At 59.4% G+C, this 20,115-nt stretch overlaps 1 protein-coding gene across 1 annotated transcript in view; it reads right to left on the bottom strand.

The window, feature by feature from the left end:
* Window positions 1–20,115, bottom strand: part of LOC133357781 (protein diaphanous homolog 2-like) — a 66,463-nt gene that overhangs the window by 25,248 nt on the left and 21,100 nt on the right. Inside the window, 16 exon segments of the mRNA XM_061575901.1 lie at window positions 445–543; window positions 8,917–9,031; window positions 9,470–9,659; window positions 9,661–9,731; window positions 11,475–11,579; window positions 12,202–12,248; window positions 12,251–12,265; window positions 13,270–13,388; window positions 13,644–13,760; window positions 14,341–14,459; window positions 14,989–15,099; window positions 15,820–15,940; window positions 16,864–17,000; window positions 17,810–17,879; window positions 18,175–18,249; window positions 18,722–18,861. Of these exon segments, the coding sequence (XP_061431885.1) occupies window positions 445–543; window positions 8,917–9,031; window positions 9,470–9,659; window positions 9,661–9,731; window positions 11,475–11,579; window positions 12,202–12,248; window positions 12,251–12,265; window positions 13,270–13,388; window positions 13,644–13,760; window positions 14,341–14,459; window positions 14,989–15,099; window positions 15,820–15,940; window positions 16,864–17,000; window positions 17,810–17,879; window positions 18,175–18,249; window positions 18,722–18,861 (1,651 nt within the window).

The following is a 20,115-nucleotide window of genomic DNA, read 5'->3' as shown; positions in this document are numbered from 1 at the left end:
CCTCCCCTCCCTCACCCTCCCTCCCCCCCCTCCCTCCCCTCACCCTCCCTCCCCCCTAGGGTTTCGAATCTCTCCGAGCGCAGAGTGCACGGCTGGGCCGCTGTACCCCGCACCCAAACCCGCGTGCCTTCACTTCTCTCCTTCCCGCGACGGTGGCTGCTGTTGTTAGGGAACGATTCGCTCGACCCCTCCCCTCCCGTCCCACCGTTCGTCGCCTCGTCCCCGTTGCCCGCACGGGGCGTCCCCGTTTGTTCATTTTGTGTTGTTCTTTGCGCGTCAAGTTTGAACCCACACCGCCTCCGACGTGTTCCGTCGCGTTATGCCGCCCGCGCGACGAACGCCGTCGCCGTCGTTCCGCACCGACGGCACCACTGGTCCCTTCGCTTGCAAACCTAGCTGGGTAGCTGGCTACACGCGACGTTGCGGAATCGCGGCGAGGCTTACACAGGTTCTGCGCCGCCTTGGGGTCCAGGACCTTCAGCTCTTTGACCTTCTTCCTCTGCGTCAGCAGCTTATTGCCGTCCGCGTCATCGTCTTTCTTTCCTGCCGACGGCAAACGAGAACGCCGCGAGCCGTTAGCATTTGCACCTCCGTGGGCGGCATCATCGTCATCATTGTCATCATTGTCATCAGTCATCGACGTCATCGTCACCATCGTCACCATTGTCGCCATGTGGCCATGCCAAGGTGCCAGCTACGATATTCCCCATCGCTTCTCTCTTGCGGTCGGCAAAGAGCGGCGGAGTTGTACTGCACATCTATGCTGTGCCGCGTCTATGCTCCCGGCCTTCGCCAGCCCACGCGGCTGACCAGCGCGGTACAGAAAGGTCAAGCAACGAACCCCGTCGCGACCCACGTGTGCGTGGGGAGGCCCTCGTCCTAGTTCAGCAGTGCAGCCGTAACGAGGGCTGTTGGGCGACTTTGACGCCAGTGACGTGATAATGACCAGACAATACAAACGGAGAAGACAATACAAACGGGGTTGACAATACAAACGGGGTTGACAATACAAACGGGGTTGACAATACAAACGGGGTTGACAATACAAACGGGGTTGACAATACAAACGGGGTTGACAATACAAACGGGGTTGACAATACAAACGGGGTTGACAATACAAACGGGGTTGACAATACAAACGGGGTTGACAATACAAACGGGGTTGACAATACAAACGGTGGCACAAACCCCTGCCCCAGCGAGATCAACCCTTTCCCGTTCCGATGACGTACGTCATCGTTTTTTCTTCGTCGTACGTCGTCAAAATGAAGAAAAACCGAAACTAAAGATCTTCATGGGTACCGAGGCTCGCCACAAAGCCTCCCCCCCGCCCGTGTAGCCTTAACAGACTGTTGGGGCAAGTGCTGTTAGCGAGCAGCAGCAGCAGCATCATGAAGGCCGGCACTGTGGCACACGTGGGGGGTGCGTGGCCAGCACCACGCCCGGACCGCCTTTGTCTCCCCAGTGGCGATGTTTTCACATCGCACCAGGCAATCATTTGAGGCTGAGTCGACGTAGGGGAGGCCCAGGACCGGTTCAGGTAATCGTCACTGGTGGTGGCCGTGGGAGGGAATTGAACTCGAGTCACCGGGTTGGATAGTGCAACGCGCGCTAACCGCTATGACAGCGCGCTCATCGCAGGACACACACAGGACACACACACACACACGCAGGACACACACACACGCACAAGCAGGACACACACACACACAGGACACACACACACGCAGGACACACACACACGCAGGACACACACACGCACGCACAGGACACACACACAAAATCAGGAACCCTGAAAGCGCGTCACGAAACCGCATATTTCCGGAAGCGTCGAATCCGAAGCAACAAAAAAAACTCGGACGCTGGAAATAACGAACGCAAACAAGAAAACAAAAACAAAGGCCAAAATGGGAAAGCCGCGGGGGGCGTCGAGTGCCTGCCGCGTATCCTGTTGTCGCTCAGCGCCTTCGCAGAAAGGCGCCGAGCGACAACACGGAGGGCTGACGCGTGACGCGGGGCGGGTCTCGGGAGACGGGGGGCGTGACAACGGCGTCGTCCGTTCCCCCGCTCGTCGTTGCGAGAGGTTCGCTGGTTCGAATGCAGCGGCCGCCCCCGGAAAATACTGCCGTGCGCGTATTGACCGCCTTGCGGTGACGGTGATAATAATAATGCCACCGAGCGCCGTCCGCGTCGCTCGCGGTGAGCGTTGAAGATCCCCGTGACGTCGCTCGCAAGAGGCGGGCCGTCGGGGTGCCGCCATCCAAGTTTGAGAGGTTTCACCGCAGATTTCTCGACGGCGGGAATCTGCAAAGCGATTCCAGGACCCTCCGGCGAAAAGTCACGAGACTCGGCGAGGCTTCCCCCCCCCACCCCCCCACGCCGCGGGGGTAACGCAAACATGAAACAGGAGGTGTATTTTAAAATGTTAAGCACGATTAACAAATATAATCACGGGGCGGCTGAACCTCGCTGCGCCAAGGGGCGCTGCGTGTGGCCTGGGACCGGGGACGGGCCGCTTCGCAGGCGCGAGACGGCGGCCGCGTGCGTTCTTCCGCCGGCAGCAGCAGCAGCGCCGTCGTCGTTGTGAGCAGCGCGGTTACGAGGCGCACGGGAATCTCGCGGCCAATCGAGTCGCGGCGAACCGGCGAACTTTGGCGGGAACGGTCGAATCCGAGACAGGGAAAAAAATCCCGCGATGGGCAAGGTTTTGGCGAACTGCGAATGTTTCCGTTGTGCGGGAGACGAAGGGAAGGAACGAACCGGACGACGGAGGCGGAAAACCAAGACGGATGGGGCGCAACGGATGAGACGGTGCGAGAGAGACAAACGCTCGAAGCGCAGCTTGCGAAAGGCAACATCTCACAACCACGAGAGGGCCGCCACTCGCCACTCGGTGCCAGTGACGTCACCGCGGCGGTCGTACCGGGCCAGGTGCACCCTCTTTGAGGCGCAAGACGGGACACCCCCGACGACACGACAACGACGAACAACGTGGAGGGAAACGTCGGACATGGCGCCCACCTCACGTGGACAACATCGCACAAACACAACAACGCAGGACAACGCAAACACCAGGGACCTCTCGCCAACACCACCAACTCGCAAAACACGACAACGCCGGGTCTCGACGCCGCAACAACAACAAGGCGGTGACGGCGGTCGTCGTAATCGCACGCGAGTGAGAGAGAGCGAGAGAGCGGGAGAGCGAGAGAGCGGGAGGGAGAGCGAGCGGGAGGGAGAGCGAACGGGAGAGAGAGCGAGCGGGAGGGAGAGCGGGAGGGAGAGCGAACGGGAGAGAGAGCGAGCGGGAGGGAGAGCGAGCGAGAGAGCGGGAGGGAGAGCGAGCGAGCGGGAGGGAGGGAGAGCGAGCGAGCGAGTGAGAGCGAACGGGAGAGAGAGAGCGAGCGGGAGGGAGAGCGAGCGAGCGAGAGAGCGGGAGGGAGAGCGAGCGAGCGGGAGGGAGAGTGGGAGGGAGAGTGAGCGAGCGGGAGGGAGAGTGGGAGGGAGAGCGAGCGAGCGGGAGGGAGAGCGAGCGAGCGAGTGAGAGCGAACGGGAGAGAGAGAGCGAGCGGGAGGGAGAGCGAGCGAGCGAGAGAGCGGGAGGGAGAGCGAGCGAGCGGGAGGGAGAGTGGGAGGGAGAGCGAGCGAGCGGGAGGGAGAGCGAGCGAGCGAGAGAGTGAGAGCGAACGGGAGAGAGAGAGCGAGCGGGAGGGAGAGCGAGAGAGCGAGAGAGAGAGAGCGAGCGGGAGGGAGAGCGAGCGGGCAAGAGAGTGAGCGGGAGGGACAGCGAGCGAGCGGGAGGGAGAGCGAGCGGGCAAGAGAGTGAGCGGGAGGGACAGCGAGCGAGCGGGAGGGAGAGCGAGCAGGAGGGAGGATGTGCGGGAGTCGTCACGAGCTCCGCGGGACCTCCGCTTCCCGCGCGTGCGTGCAGGATGTTTGCGACGCGCGCACGCGGACGCACGTGGCCGCGCGCGGGGACAATGAATACCACCACCACCGCCCCCCACACGCCCCCCACACGCCCCCCCCCCACCGCCCCACGTGCGTTTGTCTTGACTCCGCTAATTGGCGGATGTCGCGATAGCGAGCCGCGCTCGTTAACCCGCCCGCCCGCCGCGTTGTTTTCCGAGGGAGATGCGACAGGTGGGCTGGGCATTGTTCACGCCGCTAAATGTGTTGTTGTTGTTGTTGTTCTAACCGGCAGCCGAATAATCGCTCTTCCCGGGGAAATATTATTTCCGTCCGTGTGTGTCGTTCGCCGGACGGACGTCCACACCGCTCCTGTTGACACAAACACGCCGCGCTGCGCCGCAGCCAGTCGGCCACCGCTCGCTCGTGAAGCTGCTGCGATCAATCGCTGGCCACACGACAGTTCAATCTCTGGGTCTCTATTGAAGTCCAGTGGTCTATAAGTCTGCGGATCTTGATTCAAGTCTCTGGGTTTGTGGAGAAGTTTATGGGTGTCCATGTAAGTTTAGCGGTCTATATTTAAATCTGCGGGTCCCTTTGTGAATCTATGGCTCTATATTATATGTGGTTCTCCAAGTCTATTGATCTGTTTTTCAATCCATGAGCGTACATGTGAATCTCTGGCTCTATAAATAAATGTGGGTTTCTAAATCGACGGCACCACCCACAGCACCGACAGGACATAATATTGACGCGGTTCTGTTTTGTTGTCGATAGAACAAAAACACCACATTGGGGGGAACGCAGCCGGATACAAGCCCGGCCCCATCGTACGGAAACACGCACACACGCACACACACACACACGCCCACACACACACACGCACGCACGCACAACAACAACCGCCATTCGCCACTAAGTGGCGGTAACGTCACCACGACGCTTGTGCCAGGCTAGGTGCACCTTGAGGCCACGTGACGTGTCGAACGCCCGCTGGCAGGAGGTCACGGGGCAGTCCCAGGTGCCACGGGTCGACTGACTGAGATGACCGAGATGACTGGCTGATGCACCACCTGTGCCCCCTACTGTGCCAACTTGCTGTGCTTTAGCTACCCGGCGCTCCGCTCGTTGTTGTGAGCGTCGCTCCTCCGCCCTCCGTTGTTGTTGGAGGGCGACTGCCTCCAACTGCCCAATAGCGTCCTTCACAAGCCTCCTCCACAGAGGCCGATCTTGACACCGCTGGTATCAGTCATCGGCAAGTCCACTCAGCTCCACGTCCTGCACCACATCACTCCATCTCTTCTCTAGCCCGTGCCGCGCCCATTAGATCCGGCCAAACAAAAGCTGTTTAGGCATGCGGTGGCTGGGTATGTGGGCTACATGACCCAGCCAACGCAGCCTTGCCTGCCGGAGGAACTCACCGAAGGGACTTTGCCCAGATCTTCCAAGGATTTGTGAGCTCCTCACACAATCCAGCCTGGTTAAACCCAGGATGGATCGTAGGCAGGCCAGCCTAAATGTTTCTAACCGGCGAAGATGCTCCATTAGGGGGGGTCCACGTTTCGCAAGCGTAGATAAGGGAGGGAATGACCGTGGCCGAGAAGACCTGAAGCTTCGTGCGGAGCGACAGACCGGTAGCTTCCACACAGCGTTACGCAACCGATGGAAAGATATTGACACTCAACTGATTCGGTCTGAGACCTCTGCTGCACACACATGCACACACGCGCACGCACGCGCACGCAAAGATTAAGACAAAGATCCCCCATATAGCTTTAACAGACTGTAAGGGCAAGTGCTGTTAGCGAGCACCTATGAAGGCCGCAACGGTACACGAGGGGGTGGGTGGACAGCACCACGCCCTGCCGTCTTTGTCTCCCCCAGTGGCGATGTTTACTACACACCGCACCAGGTACTCATTTGAGGTCGAGTCGACATAGAGGAGGCCCAGGGACCGGCTCAGACATTTGTCACCGGCAATCGAACTCGGCTCGCCGGGTTCGTAGCGCAGCAGCGCGCTCACCGCTACAACTTTCGCTCCGCACACACACACACACATTTACACACACACAGTCGCACACACAGTCGCACACACTCGCACACACTCGCACACGTGCGCTCAAGTGCACGCACGTGCGCTCAAGTGCACGCACGTGCGCTCACGCAAACTAACAACCGACTGATGGACGTGGGAAGCCTTTCCCGCCCGCCCCGTGTTTGTTCCTGTCCCGTGGTATTTTGCGTCAAAGCGACCTCGCTTTTAAGGGCCGCTCATCCTGTTGCGAACACGACAAGCGGATGTCCGCCACCCAGCAAGTGAAGTGACATTTTTTGTTTTTTTAAAATAAATTCCGATCCAGATTATCTGTCGGTAGCGATGGGAGCGACTGGCTCACGGGAAATTCTCCAACGTGGAGACGACACACGAAACCCCACGGACCCCACGGACCCCACGGCCCAGTTGTCAGATCAACGCCACCAAAGAGCAATCGATCAAAAGCAATGGCAGCAGAGGGGCAGATGGTGGGCGGCAGAAAGACGGACTGACGAGGAGGAGGAGGAGGCGGTGGCACGAGAGTAGAGATGAATGACAGCGAAACGTCGGCAACAGATGGACGCGGTGATGACGACGGCGACGACGGCGGCGACGTAAGGGGCCACACGGAGCGAGAGAGAGAGTGAGAGTGAGAGAGAGAGCGAGAGAGAGAAAGAGCGAATGCGCGAGTCTCCGCGTGTGCCGCCACTGCGGTCGCCTTGCGAGTAGACGGTGACGTGGGGCTTAGGAGCGAGGGTTCCGTATCGGCGGGGTCTGTGGGTATCGGATGGGATGAGGGTTCTGTGTTGGTCGCGCTTCGTACCCTCCCCACACACCCTGCCGATGCCGCGGTGCCGCTTCCCGATATTTCCGCGGCTCACGGAGTTTCCGGTAAAATCTGTGCCGGCAGGAAAACAGCGGGGGGGGGGGGAGGGCGGGGGGGGCTGGGGGGGGGGGCGCGTGGTTTACGAGGACGAGTGACACGTGCGGAGGACGCGGGGACGGACACGCGTGTCCGCTCCACGTGGCATTCTGTCACGGACGCAGGTGGGGGAGTCGAGATCCGGATTCCGGAGCATTTGGCACGCCGAGCGTTCCCGGCGTCCTCTCGGCGTGGGCGGGGGGGGAGTGGAGTGGGGGGACGGGAGTGGAGCGGGGGGGGGGGGGGGGAGTGGAGCGGGGGGGGGGGGGGGGGGGGGGGGAAGCGGGAGACGGGAGTGGAGCGGGGGGACGGCCGTCGCCACCGCCGTCAGCTACGCGGGGCGCAAATCGCGGTTCGCAGAATCCCGGCAAGGCGGCGTGACGACCGCGCGCCCACTGGCTTGCGGAGGAGGGCGGAGGTGGGGGAAGGAGAAACTGTGCGCACTCGTGGGGGGGGGGGGGGGGGCGGTGGGGGGGGGGGGCGGTGGGGGGGAGCCCCAAAGAATTTTGGGGGAATTTTGGTGAAGGCCCCAAAACTTCCCGCGCTGCAGAAGCAAACAGCAACAACAACCACAACACGCGCACACAAACGCCCACACACCCACATGCGCGCACACACACACACATGCACTCACACACGCTCACACACGCATGCACACACGCATGCACACATGCGCGCACACAATGGGTCGATGTGAGTCGAAGAGTCGATCTGTATCGATCGGAATGATGAATCGACCAGAATCAACCGAATCGAATAATCAATGTGAATTGACGACTCGATCATAATCCATCTGAATCCAACAAATCCATATAAATCGAATAATCCATCTCACTTTACGAATCGATCAGAATTTAATCTGAATCGAATATAATCGATCTGATTTAAAAATTCGAAATAAACTGATGAATCTATCCAAATCGATCCGGATCGATGCCTATGTTTCATGAGAATCAGAATGTTTATCTGCACTGGAGGAATCCGATGATCCGCGAAGCTCTGCGTCCACAGATGTCCCAGTAGTTTTAAAACGGATGTGCAGTCGACATCCGCCCGATGAGCACGGACGGTTGTGTCTGTACGGTGGAGTGAAAGAAGCTCAACGCACGCACAGACGCACGTGCAGGCGGCTCTTGCCGGGCAGTGAGCTCACCAGAGTCCAGAACGTAAACAGCGGTAATGCCACAGCCCCGCCAAGCGTCTGAGCAGCGCTACTACACCAACGGATGGTGGAGAGGTCGTGGCAAAGGCCCGTGGTGTGTGTGTGTGCACGTTGAACGTGGTGTGTGTGTGTGCGTGCACGTTGAACGTGGTGTGTGTGTGCACGTTGAACGTGGTGTGTGTGTGTGCACGTTGAACGTGGTGTGTGTGTGTGCACGTTGAACGTGGTGTGTGTGTGTGTGCACGTTGAACGTGGTGTGTGTGTGTGTGTGCACGTTGAACGTGGTGTGTGTGTGTGCACGTTGAGCGTAGTGTGTGTGTGTGTGCACGTTGAACGTGGTGTGTGTGTGCGCACGTTGAACGCCTATCGCACCACGGCACGTAGCCGGCCGCGCTGCTAGTCGGAGGCGGCGGTTGGGGGAAGGACAACAAGCTGAACACAAAAAGCAGTTCTATAAAGAAATGAGTGAGAGAGCGGGCGGGTGATAGAGTAAGCAGGTGAATAAGTGAGTGAGTGAGCGGGTGAGTGAGCGGGTGAGTGAGTGAGCGGGTGAGTGAGCGAGCGAGGGAGTGAGTGAGGAGTGAGCGAGAGAGCGAGTGAGCGAGCGGGTGCGTGAGTGAGCGAGCGGGTGAGTGAATGAGCGGGTGAGTGAGTGAGCGGGTGAGCGAGCGGGTGAGTGAGCGAGCGAGCGAGTGAGCGGGTGAGTGAATGACCGAGGGAGTGAGCGAGCGGGCAGGTGAGTGAGCGGGTGAGTGAGCGAGCGGGTGAGTGAGTGAGCGGGTGAGTGAGTGAGTGAGTGGGTGAGTGCGTGAGTGAGCGAGCCAGCGGGTTCGTGAATGAGTGAGCGAGCGGGTGAGTGGGCGAGGAGTGAGAAGTGAGTGGCGGCACCTTTGCCCTGCGAGGAGAAGGTGAGGGCGAGCTGAGCCATGAGCTCGGGGCTCTCGAAGCGATCCTCGCTCGTCTGCAGCCAGAAGCAGTCCGACGGCATTTCCTGTGGTGCAATCTACTCGCACACAGACACACACAGAGAAAAACATCTCCCGTGTAGCGCTTGTGCCAGGCTAGGTGCACGTTGAGGCCGCGCGAAGTGTCGAACGCCCGCCGGCAGGAGGTCACGGGGCAGACCCAGCAGGTGCCACGGGTCGACTGACTGAGATGACTGGCCGATGCACCTCCTCCATACACGCACAAAGACCCCCCATATAGCCTTAACAGACTGGGGCAAGTGCTGTTAGCGAGCACCTATGAAGGCCGAGATGAGTGGCCGATGCACCACGCACACACACACGCACGCACACACGGACACACACACGCACGCACACACGCACACACGCACGCACACACACACGCGCACGCACGTGCACACAGACGCACACACACACGCACGCGCACACACGCACACATACACGCACACGCACGCACATCCCCCCGGGGCGGGCACCTTGCTCCAGTTGGCGCGCTTGAGCACCACGCTGGGCTTGTACTCCTTCTTGGGCTTCACGCCGGGGGGCAAGGCGTTGAAGGCCCCCGCCATCGGCGGCGCGCCCGGAGGCCCCCCCGGAGGGGGAGGGGGCGGCGGGGGAGGGGGCGGTCCCCCGAGGCCGGGGGGAGGGGGGGGTGGCGGGGGCGGCGGGGGGCGGCGGCGGGGGGGGTGGCGAGGTTGCCCCGGCGGTGCCCGTGACCGCGCCGCCGCCCGACACGATCTGCGAGGAGGAGAGGGCAGCCGTTAGTCGTCGTCGCGCGCGGCGGGAGAGGGGTAAAGGTCCCCCGCGTAGCCTGCGCCGAGCTGTCGGGGCAAGTGCGGTCAAGCGAGCGGTGCCCGTGAAGGCCGGCGACGGGGGGGGGGGGGGGGGGCGTTGAAGGCCCTCGCCTTTAGTCGCACGGCGACGCGCACAGGAGGGATGTGCACAACAACAACAACCGCCATTCGCCACCAAGTGGCGGCGATATCGCCATCGTGCCTGCGCCAGGCTAGGTGCACGTTGAGGCCACGTGAAGTGTCAAGCGTCTGCTGGCAGGAGGTCACGGGGCAGACCCAGGTGCCAGCGGGTCGACTGACTGAGACGAGTGGCCGATGCACCATCCGTGCCCCTATTGTGCCAACTCGCTGCGTTTTATCCACCCGGCGCTCCACTCGTAGTTGTGAGCGTCGCTCCTTCGCCCTCTGTTGTTGTTGGAGGGCGACTGCCTCCAACTGCCCAGTATCGTCCTTCACGAGCCTCCTCCACAGAGGCCGATCTTGACACCGCTGATACCAGTCATCGGCAAGTCCACTCAGCTCCACGTCCTCCTGTACCATATCACTCCATCTCTTCTCCATGCCCGTACCGCGCCCGTTTAGCCCCCTCGATCCGGCCGAACAAAAGCTGTTTAGGCATGCGGTGGCTGGGCATGCGGGCGGACATGACCCAGCCAACACAGCCTTGCCTGGCGGAGGAGCTCACCGATGGGACTTTGTCCACATCTTTCAAGGATTTGTGAGCTCCTCACACAATCCAGCCTCGTTAAACCCAGGATTGAGCGTAGGCAGGCCAGACCGTGGCTGAGAAGACCCGAAGCTTCGTGTGGAGCGACAGTGTTTCTCCACAAGGCCCCACACAAAGACAAAGATTCCCCGTATAGCCTTAACAGACTGTAGGGGCAAGTGTTGTTAGCGAGCACCTATGAAGGCCGGAACGGTACACGAGGGGGTGGGTGGCCAGCACCACGCCCGACCGCCTTTGTCTCCCTAGCGGCGATGTTTACACACCGCACCAGGTACTCATTTGAGGCTGAGTCGACCTAGGGGAGGCCCAGGACCGGTTCAGATTATCGTCACTGGTGTTTGCCGTGAGCGGGAATCGAACCCAGGTCGCCAAGTTCGTAGTGCAGCGCGCTAACCGCTACACTACCGCTCCACACACACACACACACACAGGGACACACACACACACAAAGGGACACACACACACACAGGGACACACACACATAGGGACACACACACACAGTGACGCACACACACAGTGACGCACACACACACAGGGACACACACTCACACACACAGGGACACGCACACACACACAGTGACACACACGCACAGCGACACACACGCCCAGGGACACACACACACACACAGGGACACACAGGGACACACACACAGTGACACACAGGGACACACACACAGTGACACACAGGGACACACAACAGTGACACACACAGACACGCACACACACAGTGACACACACACACGCACAGTGACACACACAGTGACACACACACAGTGACACACACACACAATGACACACACATACAGTGACACACACACACACAGTGACACGCACACACACACAGTGACACGCACACACATACACACAGTGACACACACACACAGCGACACGCACACACACACGCACAGTGACACACACACAGTGACACACACGCCCAGGGACGGCTGTGCGCCCACTCGCCTGCTGCTGGATGCGCGCCACCTCGCCCTCGAGCTCGCGCTCCCGGTTCTCCTTCTGCTGCAGCGCGACCTGCATCTCCTGCCTCGCAGCCAGCTCCGCCTCCAGCTATACACACACACACGCACACACACACATGCACACACGCACACACATGCACACACGCACACACATGCACACGCACACACGCACACACACACACATTGCCCGTGCAGCCTTCGCACTGTGCGTAGCCTACCGTGCTAATCGGAGGTGCGGGGAAGGACAACAAACTAAACACAAAAAGCAGTTCCAAAATAAATTAGTTTTCAATTTCGACGTAAGAGTGCACACAGCTGCAGTGGCTTCCTAGTATCGGAGGAGCGTTCCCGACGGCCACAGAAGGGCGTCCGAAAGCGCCGCGCGATGCGGCGACCGCCTTTGTTCCATGGCCAGCCAGAAGCTGCTGCTGTTGCCGCCGCCGCGAGGATAACCGGAGTTTGCGTGATGGTTTATGCTCCTTGATGAGAAAGTGCCGTGTCAGCGAGCGGCACTTGTGAAGTCCGGCACGGCACACGAGGGGGTTGTGTGGCCGCAGACCACCTTTGTCTCCCCAGTGGCGATGTTTACACACCGCACCGGGTACGCATTTGAGGCCGAGTCGACCCGACCGCCAGAGAAAAAAAATGTACATCGCGCGCCGGTTGCGGACGCATTGGACAGGGCGGGGTTCTCAAGATTTTTCCGTCACCTGCTTTGCGAGTTCCTCCACCTTCCGTTCGATCTCCGCCGATTTTCCTTGTCCACCATCCCCTCTGCGGGCACACAAACACACCAAAAAAAGGCAAAGGTTCCCTGTGTAGCCTCCATCGTGCCGCGAGCGGTAAGTGGCACTAACGAAGGCGGCCGCGGTGCTCCACGGCGTGGTTTGGCCGCAATCCTAGCAGCGGGCACGACTACACGCAGCAGCGGTGGCGTGTTCGGCACTCGTTGCTGCAGAGAGCATCGCGCGTTCAAATTCGGCGGCCGCGCCCGGTTAAGACGCCATTGCGCCGGTCGCTTCGCTCACAGCGGACGACTTTAAAGATCCCGCGGCGTCGTTTGCTGGAGTTGTTGGGCCGTCGCGTGCCGGCGACGCGGTGCCAAATTAGCCAAATCAGAGGAATCTCACCGGAGGCGACTGGGCTGCGATCGCACACAGCGACCGTCGGCCTCCCAAATCGATCCTTCATTGCTCTCGATATCAATTTTTTTTCATTTCACCATCGGTTCATGGCAGCACCCCTCCTGAAAAAAATTCCCACGAGACTTTAAACTATTGCATTTTACCAGGGAAGGCCCACTGAGCTACGTGGCTCTTTTCAAGAAGCGCCCCGGCTATCACAAATGACAGCTCAAGGAAGTGACTTATCAAATACAAATTTAAAGCAGCCAAAAATACTCTCAACGCATGACGTCGATTCTAAATGAGGACCCGGAGAAAAATCCACGCGCGACCAAGGGGAGAGAGAGACACGCAAACTCCAAATATACAGCAGGCGACGTCAGGGTCGGGATCGAACCCACGACCTCCTGTATACCAGGCGAGGTAGTTAACATCTCACCACCGAGAGAGAGAAACACGCAAAGTCCAAATATACAGCAGCAGGCGTTGTCAGGGTCGGGGTCGAACCAATGACCTCCTGTAGACCAGGCGAGGTAGTTAACATCTCCTAGCCACCGTGGTGTCCCATTGAACCCAGGACTTGGCGAGGCTTCTCCCTCCACACCCCAATAGGGGAGGGGAGGGGGGGCACCCCCTCCCTGCCTCCCCCCTCACCGATGAGGTGCTCCACGTCCAGGCAGAATCGTTTGCCGTGCCGGAAGTCGGGATCGCAGCCGCCCCGGTGGAGCACGATCTGAGAGACGCACTCGTCCACCAGCCGGTAGTACTGAGGCCTGCGTGCACGCACACACACACACAAGGCAAAGGGCCCCCTGTGTAGCCTTCGCGGACTGGTGTGGGGCAAGTGTAGCAAGTCACCGGTGTTGGCCGTGAGCGGAAATCAAACTCGGGTCGCTGGGTTCGTAGCGCGAACCACTACACCACCGCGCCACACACACACACACACATCATATCGCCGCCGCCATATCGGTCGTTTCCCCCCAGAGATTTTGGGCCGAGCGGACCCGGGGGCGGGCGGGCGGTCTTACCGGGCGTAGAAGTCGTTGCGCACGAGCAGGAGGTGCTGCAGCAGCGAGAGGAGGAAGCCCTCTGCCGCAGTGTCCTTCACCACGTTCGCCACCACCGAGAAGACCTCCTGGACATCGGTGAGTGCCCGTCAAGGAGCGCCGTGTTGAGATGGGACAGGTGGCTCGGGGCTCAGGGGTCAGGGGTCAGGGGTCAGGGGCGCCGAGGGGAGCCGCTGAGGTCCTGGGTTCTACTATTAACCTATTTGTATTTTACCAGGTCAGGCCTACGGAGCTATATAGCTCTTTTTCAGAAGCGACATCGCCTGGTGTACAGGAGGTCGTGGGTTCGATCCCGACCCTGACGCCTTATGTAATTTGGAGTTTGCGAGTCTCTCTCTCCGTGGTGAAATGTTAACTACCTCGCCTGGTCTACAGGAAGTCCGTGGTCGTGTGGATTTGTCTCCGGGTCCTCCGTTTTTTCCCTTCCACATTTAGAATCGACATCGCGCGTTCAGAGTATTTGGCCGCTATAAATATCCCACGTGGACGATGACGACAAGCCACTTGGCCGAGCTATCGTTCGTGTTCGCCAGGTCGCCTCCGAAAAAGAGCCACGCTGCTCAGTGGGGGCCCTAGCCTGGTAAAATGAAAATAAAAATTGTATGTTTTGAATGTAAACGAATCTCCGTGCGTTCTCTCCATCGCGACCAAAGGATATTCGATCTCCAAGCGAATGTCGTGGTAGCGGTGAGAGAGCTCCAGAGAATCTTCCTCGCGGTTTTCATCGAACACCTTCAGCTGGACCTCGAGCTCCTCGTTCTCCAGCTTCCTCAGCTCCTGCGGCCATGACGACGACGACGAGGAGGGGGGGGGGAGGAGGAGGGGGGGGATGGCACCGCGTCTACACGCCCCTCTCCAACGACGCACACGCGGGAAGCCGTCCTGTGAACGTGGTGGCCTGACGACACTCGCCCGACAGACGATGACTCGCCATCAACTCACCTGAACCTCACCACCACCACTCACCAACTCACCTGAACCTCACCACCACCACTACAACCACTCACCACTCACCAACTCACCCGAACCTCACCACCACCACCACCACCACCACCACTCACCAACTCACCTGAACCTCACCACCACCACTACAACCACTCACCAACTCACCTGAACCTCACCACCACCACCACCACCACTCACCGACTTACCTGAACCTCACCACCACCACTACAACCACTCACCACTCACCAACTCACCCGAACCTCACCACCACCACCACCACTCACCACTCACCAACTCACCCGAACCTCACCACCACCACCACTCACCAACTCACCTGAACCTCACCACTACCACCACTCACCGGCAGGAGGTCGACGAGGCCACAGCGCATGAACTCGCTGCGCAGGTGAAGCCGGAAGTCGAGCTCGTCCACGGAGGTGACGAGAGCGTTGATCAGCTGCATGCACGCCACCTGTGGGGGGGGGGCGAGGGGAGGGGGGGAGCGGGGGGAAGGGAGGGTGCAGGGGGGAGAGTGCGGGGGGCGGGAGGGAGCGGGGAGGAGGGGTGGGGGAGTGGGGGAGTGGGAGGGAGGGGAGGGGGGGAGCGGGGGGAAGGGAGGGAGCGGGGAGGGGGGAGATGGAGGGAGTGGGGGAGTGGGAGGGAGGAAGGCAGGGCAGGGCGATTGATGTTAAAGAGGCTCAGCTGGCGGCAAGGGTGGGGATGGCGGCGAGAGTGACGATGATGGTGAGGATGATGGTGATGATGGTAAGGATGATGGTGAGGATGATGATGGTGATGATGGTGATGATAGTGATGATGGTGATGGTGATGATGGTGATGATGATGGTGATGATGGTGATGATGATGGTGATGATGATGATGGTGATGATGATGGTGATGATGGTGATGATGATGATGGTGATGATGATGGTGATGATGATGGTGAGGATGATGATGATGGTGATGATGGTGATGGTGATGATGATGGTGATGATGATGGTGATGATGGTGATGATGATGATGATGGTGATGATGGTGATGATGATGATGGTGATGATGATGGTGATGATGATGGTGAGGATGATGATGATGGTGATGATGGTGATGATGATGGTGAGGATGATGGTGATGATGGTGAGGGTGAGTGTGATGGTGACGCCGGCGAGGTTGCTTCTGGCGACGGGGTCCGCACCTTGAGTGGGAAGCTCTGCTGCTGCTGCACCCCCCGCACGATGCGGGAGAAGCGCTCCTCCTCCTTCTCCACCGCACTCGCCTCCACGTGCCGAGTCAGAGCCTCCAGGATCCTGCCGTGCCTGCACACGGGGGACGGGGGGCGGGGTCAGCGGTGGGGGTCAAGGGTGGGGGACAAACACAACGATAACGAATACGGTCACATGACGACGACGACGATGACGACGATGATCGTAGCCAACGATGACGACGACGGGAAACACCGTCACCGTCAAGGTGAGCGCTGATCATTGACGGACCGCGCCTCCGCCAGCCGTGTACGTTGGTCCTTCTCGGGATGCAAACTCTCACTTTGTCGCGCGGGCCGGCGGGCGGGAAGGAGGGGAGGGAGGGAGGGCAGGAGGGAGGGAGCGAGGGTGGGAGGGAGGATGGGAGGGAGGGAGGGGAGGGAGGTCAGGCAGGTGCCTTCGCCGCTATGGTGCTGGTAGCGCAGCAGCAGGGGATCTGGTGATGGGTTTTTGAGGGCGATTTGTTTTCTTGTTGGTGTCTATGAACACAGTAACACACAATGGGACTAATGTTACACGGGAAACCCGCGTTATATCTCTGATAAAAAAAGGGAGCACATAAGCAAACAAAAAAACTAAAACAAAAAACGACATGATGAACAAAGTAAAATGCCGAAAGACCGAGCATCTTTCTCGTCTGATCGTTAAAAAAAAGGAGGGAGAGAGTGAGCGAGAGAGTGAGCGAGAGAGTGAGCGAGAGAGTGAGCGAGAGAGTGAGCGAGTGAGAAGGTGAGCGAGAGAGTGAGCGAGAGGTGGGGGTTTACATAAAGCAAAGTTATTATTAAAAAAAAAAATTACGAAATGATGAACGAAGAAAAGTTCCGACTACACCGAGCATCTTCTTGTTTCCACTGATCGTAAAAAAAAGGAGGGAGGGCAGGAGGGAGGGCAGGAGGGAGGGAGGGCGGGAGGGAGGGGCAGGAGGGCGAGAGGGAGGGCGGGAGGGAGGGTGGGAGGGAGGGAGGGGACACACTCACATGCCGCCCTCATCCAGGATGCACAGCGCCGACAGCAGCTTCACGGCGTCGGCCATCATGGGCGGGTAGGCCGGGTCGACGGCCCGGGACAGGAGGTAGACGCCATTCTCCTCCGCGAGCATTCGCATGATGCCGTACTATGGGTACACGAGACAAAGGTCCCCCGCGTAGCCCTTAACAGACTGCCGGGGCAAGTGCTGTTAGCGTGTCGCGCCTGCGAAGGCCGGCACGGCGCGCACCGACGAGACGGTGAGTGGCCAGCACCACGCGGTAATGTTTACACACCGCACCGGGTACTCATTTGAGGCAGAGTCGACCTAGGAGAGGCCCAGGACCGGTTCACATAATCGCCACCGGTGTTGGCCGTGAGCGGGAATCGAACTTGGGTTGCCGGGTTCGAAACGCAGCACGCGAACAACTACGCTACTGCTCTCCCACACACAACAACAACAACAACCGCCATTCGCCACTAAGTGGCGGTGACGTCACCACGACGCTTGTGCCAGGCCAAGTGCATCTTGAGGCCAAGTGAAGTGTCGAACGCCCGCTGGCAGGAGGTCACGGGACAGACCCAGGTGCCACCGGTCGACTGACTGAGATGACTGGCTGATGCACCACCTGTGCCCCCTACTGTGCCAACTTGCTGTGCTTTAACCACACACGCACGCACACATGCGCGCACACACACGCACGCACACGAACGCACACGCACGCATACAGACGCACACACACGCACACACACGCGCGCAAGCACACAAAGACCCCTCGCGTAGCTCTTCACAGACTGCCGGGGCAAGCGCCGTTAGTGAGCGAGCATCGCCGATGAAGGCCGGCGCCACCGCCTCCGTCCGCGGGCGAGCGAGCGAGCGGGCGGGGCGTGGGAGCGTGGGAGCGTGGCAACGTGGGCGAGCGAGCGGGCGGGCGGGCGAGCGGGCGGGTAGCTCACCTTGTTGTTCATGAAGGCCTTGAGGCAGCGGATAATCTCGTGTTGGTTCTTCTTGCAGATCGCGTCGGAGCTACGGCCAGACGGGCAGGGTGGGGGAGGGGGGGGGTCAGCGGCGGTGGTCGCCCAGGGTGAATATTCGTCGTTGCAAACGCAGCGGACGCAGACTCGGGCCTGATGAGGCCGCGTGACCCAGAGGTCAGGGACACGGAGCCGGCACAGCTGAGAGCCTGGGTTCCAATCCGGGTCTCAGCCACAGACTCACACGGAGACCCATAAACTCACACGGAGACCCATAGACTCGCACAGAGACCCATAGACTCTATATAGACCGAGCGTCACATCGACCAAGTTGTAATGCCTCTTACCGGTTTGAGTCCTGCAGAGTTTTCAGCGAGGTCAGGAGCAGCCCACAGCCCTCCTTGCCAAAATTCTCCACCCAGCTGCACACACACAAAGACAAAGATCCCCCGTGTAGCCTTAGCAGACTGCTGGGGCAAGTGCTGTTCGCGAGTAGCACCTGTGAAGGCCGGCACGGCGCACGAGGGCGTGGGTGGCCAGCACCACGCCCGGCCGCCTTTGTCTCCCCAGTGGCGATGTTTCCACACCACACAAAGCACTCATTAGAGGGGCTGAGTCGACCTAGGGGAGGCCCATGACCGGTTCAGAAAATCGTCGATGGCTGCGAGCGGGAACCCAACTCGGCTCGCCGGGTTTATGGCGCAGCGCGCCGACCGCTGCGCCACCGCTCCCCCCACGCGCACGCACACACACACACACGCACACACACGCACAGCACACACACGCACACGCGCACACACGCACGCACACACGCACGCACACACGCACACACGCGCACACAGCACACACACACAGCACACGCACACACACGCGCACACAGCACACACACAGCACCTGACGGGATTGCTGTTGAGCGAGACTCGCAGCGACTCGAGGCACGTGAGCAGCTTCTCGTCGTTGAGGCTCGTCTTGAGGCCGTAGACGTACTCCTGCGACGAGCACAGCGCGCTCTCCTCGCTCGAGCGCACGCCCTGCTCGCACACAAAGTAAAGACAAAGATCCCCCGCGTAGCCTGAACGGACTGTTGGGGCGAGTGCCGTGAGCGAGCGCCTATGAAGGCCGGCACGGCACGATGGGGTGGGTGACCAGCACCACGCCCGGCCGCCTTTGTCTCCCCAGTGGCGATGTTTACGCACCGCACCAGGTACTCGTTTGTGGCCGAGTCGACCTAGGGGAGGTCCGGGACCGGTTCAGATCATCGCCACCGGTGTTGGCCGTGAGCGGGAATCGTACCCGGATTGCCGGGTTTGCACAGCAGCGCGCTGACCACTACACACCACCGCTTACGTACGCACACACAAACAAAGATCCCCTGTGTAGCCTACACAGACCGCTTGGGGCAAGTGCTGCTCGAGAGCTGCTGTTTGTGTTCAGTTTGTTCGACTTCCCCCCCCCCCGCACCTCCGATGAGCACGGCTGGCTACGTACGGTGCGAAAGAATTTCAACGTACACACCGACACGCTTTCTTTTAACTCGCTCTGTCTGTTGTTGTCGTTGTTGTTGTATCCTCAAATCTTGTCACTCAATTTTAACCCACTTCCCAATGTGGTATCGACTGCAAACTTGGTATAATTGTGTCATACTGATGACAATACTATATTCTATCATAAAAAATATATATATTTATTAACATTCTTTTTTATATGTTATGTTTCCACGGTGAACTGACGTTGGCTGTAATTGGCCACGGTCCCTTATGTTATGGCAAGCTTCGGGGCCACTTCCTGGAGTCGTGGAGTTCTTCCATTACTAGTACATTTCATAAAAGCGTGATTTTAAAAAAGTTTTTTCAAATATTACTTTTTCAGAAGCGACCTGGCCATCGCAAATGATAGCTCAACGAAGTGGCTCATCATCATCACGTGCACATTTACATTTACTCTGAAAGCGTGACGTTGATTCTCAACGTGGAGGGAAAAACCGGAGGACCCGGAGAAAAATCCACGTGACCACGGGGAGAGAGAGAGATAGACACCACAAACTCCAAATATACAGCAGCAGGCGTCAGGGTCGGGATTGAACCCACAACCTCCTGTAGACCATGCGAGGTAGTTAACATCTCACCACAGAGAGAGAGACACGCAAACTCCAAATATACAGCAGGCGTCGTCAGGGTCGGGATCGAACCCACGGCCTCCTGTAGACCAGGCGAGGTAGTCAACATCTCCGGGCCACCATGGGGGCGCCACGGTGGCCCAGAGCCGTTGCGTCTCCGGGTTCTTTGCGA

This window comes from Lethenteron reissneri, chromosome 59 (assembly GCF_015708825.2).
Source record: "Lethenteron reissneri isolate LAM-NWPU_2019-01 chromosome 59, ASM1570882v1, whole genome shotgun sequence".
Lineage (NCBI taxonomy): Eukaryota > Metazoa > Chordata > Hyperoartia > Petromyzontiformes > Petromyzontidae > Lethenteron > Lethenteron reissneri.
The sequence above is the reverse complement of the archived record's forward strand: the minus strand, read 5'-3'. Positions and strand labels throughout refer to the sequence as shown.